Below are 6,609 nucleotides of genomic sequence, written 5' to 3' on the forward strand. Positions count from 1 at the left end.
AGCAGAATATCCCCACCAGCCCCCTGAACTTGCCCTCCCTTTCAAAACATACTGAGCTGCTCTGCTGATAGACGCTAATGCTGAACACTAAACTGAGAAAAAACAGACTCATGGATGTTTTTGCCTCCAGAGTTACATTGTGCAGGTGGAGCACAGTGTTTAGACTCTGAAAAGTGGTGGATGAAAGCAATACACCAAGAGCAAGAAATGATTAAGGGACTACTTCAGATGATCTGCTTCAGAATCCCAGACTTTCACACAGAGTGTTTACATGTCCGGGGGTTTCTCCATTTAAATCCTTTGTGCAAGGAATTTAGGGCTGAACTCAAAAACATGATATTAGTGCAAGTATTTTTATTTATGTCCTTATATTTTTTAAAAGCGAAAATATGTTCATATTATCATGACACGATTTAAATGAAAACTGATTAATTGAATTACACCCCAGCCCTGAGGGAATTAGTCTGGATGGGGCTTCATGTGGTTTCAGGAATAAAATAATAATGTTGCATAAAATGCTTACTAACTAACATCACAATCTTCAGCATGTCAGAGGTGAAATTGTTGAAAGCTTTCCCAACAGCTGAAAACCAAAACAAATGTGAGGATTAATTTGATGATAAAGCAGCATTTCTCACGGAAGAGAGGAAGCAGACGGGCCACATACTGTGTCCTCTGTCGTCCCCTAGTGCCGATAAACAGTAGCAGTGACCCCAATAGGGAAAAATCTGCAACACCCAAAAGAATATTCCCAAACATCCAGAAGAATGAACAAAAATCTTGCACTCAACCAGAGTTTTCTTTTTTATTTCACATCAAGCTGAATGTATAGACATGGGAAGTGGAATACTCCAATGTGGCTGGAGAGAAATATAAATACAAAACACCGACACCAGTGATATGAAACCATACTTAAACCCAGTCAATCAAAAACATTTCAGTGATAAAACAAAGCATTACAGACAAATAAACTTCAGCAGTTCACATTGGTGCATGAGGTCGTGTGAGTCAGCGTACCTTCTTGGTCATATCAAAAATTCCCCAACAGGGAGCTTCAGTGGTAGACTGTGAAGGGGAATTCACTGACACATAACGAGGCCCACGAGGGCCTTTCAAAGCCACGAGGCATCCTGATTCTGCCATACTTAACTGCATTATCAGCAGCTTTACTGATTTGGGATATTCTCCAGCGGCAGAGATTTGATTCATGTGAGGATGGCTTTAAAGCTATGTTAAATGCCCCGTTCTCCCTCTCTCTCTTTGCATGGGAAAGTATGTTCCATCAAACTGCACTGCAAAGTATGGGGATGTTAATGTGGCCTTTTGGCTAACTCACTGATCAACCCTTAATCAGGTTCACTGTTAACTTCAAGATGAATAATAGTAGAAAAAAAACAAGAAAAAAAAAACAAACAAAAAGAAAGCAACTACTATTTGGTGGACGATATATACCTGCTAAAATGTATTGGTAGACTAGACTTGTACATCTGTTACGTTTTGCAAGCTCTGAAGTGCCAACATTTAAGAGCCAAATTTTACACTAGAGTTTGATGTAACACATGCACTCACACAAGGAGAGAAACAGAAAAAGGCACATATTGGGGCTAACTTAAAAGGTAGCAATGTCAATGCTTTGAAATTAAAAAGCCCAAAATATACAATCCTTTATTTGCATTATTAGTGCAAATGACACTAAATATGCCCAGGGTTATAATAAATAAATTATCATTAAAGCTAAATCATAACATGTGCAATGCTTGGCAACAGCAGAGATGGGGTACTCTGTCTACCCCATTAGCTAAACTAATCATTCCCAAACATAAAGCTTACCTGTCCTGAGGTAACGTCATAAATTACAATAATATCATACCATATTAACAATTAGTGAACAACAAAAAGTATCACAAAAAAAGCTTAAAGGTTATTCACAGTCTGGCTAAATGGACAAAAAGGAATCCTACTCTATCAAGACATTACGAGTCTAGTCGTCGTTAAGAGTGCACAAACTTGTAGTTTTTTCAAAATGCAACTTTGCCTGAAGTGTTACATATAATAAATAAAAAATATCTGCTCGTTAGATCAATATTTTAATGTTTCTTAGTGAGGAAATACTAATTCAGAGGATGGAGTGCACATCAAATGCAAACAGGTTAGTAATGCTGCAGCTGGTGCCAGTGGAACAGCGCTGAGTTATCTATTCTAAACTGGTTTTGAAGTTAGCCATAGGGTCTAACTAAGCATCTTGTGGCGGTCAAAAACAGTCTTGCGTTGTTCCTGGACCTGTTTTTTCCAGCGCTGCTGTGCTCCCTCGACCCGCTCCAGCACTGTGTTTCCTCTCGCCTGACTACTGTCCACCTGCGGGCGCATCTCCTGAACACACACACACACACACACACACACACACACAAAAACCAAGAATTAAATTAAATCAAGGACTTCCCATTCAATTGAAAGGAAATACATTTAACGGTTGTGTACGTGTTTAAGCATGTATGTGTTATTTGTTTGAATGGTTACCTCAGAGTCCTCCTCATTGTGCAGCGGCTGGGTGTAGGGGTCATGTTTGCGGATAAGAGGATCAACCAGCAGCAGAAACAGCATGTAGAGCAGCAGTGCACCAACAACAGACAGGTAAATAATGATGGTTACCTGGGATAAACAAGATAGAAAACATTTAGAAGTACTTCCACAGTGTGTTGTAGCCCCAACCTCTAACAACATTTCTTCCTGTTTGTAGGACTTACAGGACTTATTGTGACAGCCATGCTGTTGGTTGGGTGTAAGACAATTTCTTGAGCATTTTTCAGGACAGGTTTTTTAAAAAAAAACCCTAAAATGTTGATAGAATGTCAGCTTTTCCATTTCTGATGCATGCCAGTAGAAGTAGTCAGTTCTTCGCAAATATTTATTCTCATGTTTTTTTTTCTCCCAACTACATTTTCATTTGATTAAGCAGACAGATTAAATAGACTTTATAATGTTTGACATGACACGTGTTGTGACATATAAATCACAGTAAGATGAAGAAACAAACTTGACTATGTTATTTTTCTTAAAGAAAAAATTATCTATAATACCTTGATGGTGTTGCTGCTTCGTTCCTCGTACTTGCACTCACACAACAGGCAGTAAGCCTCAACATCATGGCCAGGCACTGGCATGGGCTCCACTACATGGAGGCAGTTACTGTAAAATACAAAACTGTGCAGTGAGTTGTGTCCACGTGCTCAACATTTCTACACAGTTGACACACACAAACCAGCATAGTGAACTAGGGAATTTAATTTACTACTAAAGTTACAGTGCATTCAGAAAGTGTTCAGACCCCTTCACTTTTTCTACTGTTGCAGCCTCATGGTAAAATTGTTTAAATTCATTCTTTTCACTCATCAGTCTACGTGCAATATCCCACAATGACAAAGTTAAAGTTTTGTTTATTTATCAAAAAGGAAAAATTTAAATATCACGTTCACATAAGTATTCAGACACTTTACTCAGTACTTATTTGAAGCACCTTTGTCAGGCATTACAGCCCTGAGTCTTCTTGGGTAACACGACGCAACAAGATTTGCACACCTGGGTTTGAGAATTTTCTGCCATTCTCCTCTGCAAATCCTCTCAAAATCTGTCAGGTTGGATGGGGACCATCAGTGAACAGCCATTTTCAGGTATGTCAAGTGATGTTCGATTGGGTTCAAGTCAGGGCTCTGGCTGGGCCACACAAGGACTGAGTAGTCCCTAAGCCACTCTCTGTGTTATGCCTTCCTGGTCTTGGCTGTGTGATAAGGGTCATTGTCCTGTTGGCAGGTGAATCTTTGGCCCAGTCTGGTGTCCTGAGCATTCTGGACCAGGTTTACATTATAGATATCTCTCCACTTAGCTCCTTTCTCCCTCAACCCTGACCAGTCTCCCTGTCCCTGCAGTTGAATGATGCTGCCACCACCATGTTTCACCCCTGGGATGGCATTGGGCAGGTAAGGAGCGGTGCCTCCTCCAGACATGACATTTAGAACTGAGGCCAGTTCAACTCCACTGCCACATAGGATCTCTGGAGCTCAGCCAGAGTGACCATCAGGTGCTTGATCACCTCTCTTACCAAGGTTCTTCCCCCTGATTACTCACTTTGGCCAGGCAACCAGTTCTAGGAGAGAACTGGTTGTTTCACACTTCTTCCATTCAAGAATTATTAGGCCACTGTGCTCTTGGGAACCTTCAATGCAGCAGATTTTTTTGTAGCCTTCCCCAGATCTGTGCCTCAACACAATCCTGTCTGTGAACTCTGCAGGCAGCTCCTTTGACCTCATGCCTTGGTTTTTGCCCTGATATGCATTGTCAGCTGTGACATCTTAAAGATGGTCAGGAGAAATGGGAGGCACCTAAGCTACATTTCATATGTCAATTTTTCCTTTTTATAAAGTTGCTAAAGTTGATTGTACTGTAAATTCTGTTGTTCTACGGAGCAAAAACACTGTGGTAGTTGTGACTGTAAGTCCAAAGAGACGGCTTCTCTTACCAATCCTTCTGGGAGACATTTCGGTTATATATGTGGCCAGTGATGTTTCTGTATGGAGGGCAGATGCACTTGCAGCGAACATCCTCGAAGCTCTGCAAGAAAATTGAGCCAAAGTGGCCCCAGTCAAATAAATGTCAAATAAATATCTTTTAACATGCTTCACAGGTTTTAGCTAACCATTATTATTTACAGAAAGTTAAGAACAACACTGGTGTAAACTGTACTTTTCTTTGGGAACTCAGAGAAATGCTGGACAATTTGCTTTGGTCTTGTGTGCAAAACTGCGCAGCATTTAACATAACTGTGGAATAATTTACTGTTTGGAAACATTAGGAATTCTTGCTCTCAGTTTTACCTAATAGGTGACACAAACACACTGGGAAGGTGAAGGAAACTTATTGGTAACAACCCAGAGAAAGAAATGCAATACACCGCTTCACGGTCATACCCAGCAAAGTATGATGTGGAGATATCAATCAAAACCAGTAGGGATGATATGATCTATAGTTATTTACTAAGTGCTATAATTTACTGGCATTTATGTGACATTTCTTATAACAATCTTTTCTGCAGATTAATTAATAATGATTGATTTATTGATTGTTAAAACATTCTGAACAATCAGCAGAAGATGGATTAATAAATAGATATATGTATGAACTTATCAAATATTTTAGTAACTGATTCATTTAAGGTCCATGTGTGAATTTTAAATAGGTCTGGGATAATAGTTCTTTCAAGCTTCCAGGGTTTGTTAAAATCACAGACTAAAAGATTTTAGAGGCCACATTGCTGCCTAAGGCAAGCTATACAAATATTCCAGACCTTTATAAATTAATTAAACCCCCCCCCCCCCTTTTTTTTTTTGAGGAAACTGAAATGCATGTTTTAAAGACCCTGCCAACCAGTTAGTTCATGTGTCCAGCAGCTGTGGAGCTGCAGGTTTTTACCTTCGCCTGTGCAAAAACAACAACATCCAGCAGAAATACGGTCGTTAGCGCGGCCACAGAGAAGGTCCAGGAACCTTCCCGACCAGACGACATTTTCTCACAGGCAAGTCGAGTGGCACGACGTGTGCAGGATTACCAGCAAATCTCTGTCAAATACACAACAGGCAGTCTGGTTAACATCTGGCAACGAAATCACCCAGACGAATAGCTTCACTGCGTAAACACCGAAGCTTTTTGTTGAATCAAGAAAAAGTAGATATACAGTTATAGAGTTAACTTACGTTGTAAAAGCAGCTGAGGTTTATGTTTTTGCTATGCATCCGGGATATAGCTACACACCAGCTAGCTCTGTTTAGGAGGTAAATCGTCCAAATTAATTTGACGCTTCCTTCTTCCGGGTGTCGTCACAAGAGGAAAGATGAAGCATGAAGCGACACTGACGCCTACTGGACAAAAACACAGAAAGATTACATGAAGTAAAATTGCGATCATAGTGGTGGAATGTACCTAAGTACATCCAATCATGTAGCCTGTTTGTGTATTCATTCAGGGTCTTGTACGCGACTTGAGGACATTTTGTTTTTTTCTACTTACTAATTTCTGAATAAAAAAAAAAAAAATGTTTACTCCTCTAAAGTTATTTCACAACTGTAATTAGGAGTTACTTTACAGAATAATATTTTACATATGATCATCTAATAAAGCATGATGCATGATTACATAATATGATTACATAAAGCTGTGTGCGTGTGGAGGGGACAAGTGGATATAACTGCCCAAAAAGGCCCAATATTGTGAGGGCCCTTAAAAAAACCTGGAATTAAAAACTTTTTTTTTTTTCATGTTGAAAGTTTTATAAGTCTAGTATTGATTTGGTTATTTTTATGGGTGTGAAAATGAATGTGTGATCAGTGAGTTTGCAAATGGTCCACATTTTTGTGTTATGCCACTGATTAAATAACCCAACAGTAGGTACAACATTAAAATGCTGCCTACATGTTAGTACGCGGTTAATGACAATACAGCAGTATAACACATAATAACATAACACTGACAGGGGTTATTCTGCTTCATCTATCTATCTGAAATTACCTGTATAATGTTTGATGTAATTATAAGTAACATTTATTATAACATAACATTAAT

General features: G+C 39.3%; 1 protein-coding gene across 1 annotated transcript; it reads right to left on the minus strand.

Annotated features, from left to right (window-relative positions):
- Positions 1 to 791: 791 nt before the first annotated feature.
- Positions 792 to 5,874, minus strand: tmem9 (transmembrane protein 9). The gene is made up of 6 exons (XM_071476178.1): positions 5,745 to 5,874; positions 5,464 to 5,609; positions 4,514 to 4,605; positions 3,078 to 3,186; positions 2,518 to 2,649; positions 792 to 2,370 (listed from the first exon to the last, which is right to left on the minus strand). Exons 2-6 carry the CDS (start codon positions 5,554 to 5,556, stop codon positions 2,230 to 2,232), a joined length of 567 nt encoding a protein of 188 aa, XP_071332279.1. The 5' UTR covers positions 5,557 to 5,609; positions 5,745 to 5,874; the 3' UTR covers positions 792 to 2,229.
- Between the last annotated feature and the right edge of the window lie 735 nt (positions 5,875 to 6,609).

This window comes from Trachinotus anak, unplaced genomic scaffold, assembly GCF_046630095.1.
Source record: "Trachinotus anak isolate AG129_WGS33_773 ecotype Australia unplaced genomic scaffold, CSIRO_AGI_Tana_v1 ptg000004l, whole genome shotgun sequence".
NCBI classification, from domain to species: domain Eukaryota; kingdom Metazoa; phylum Chordata; class Actinopteri; order Carangiformes; family Carangidae; genus Trachinotus; species Trachinotus anak.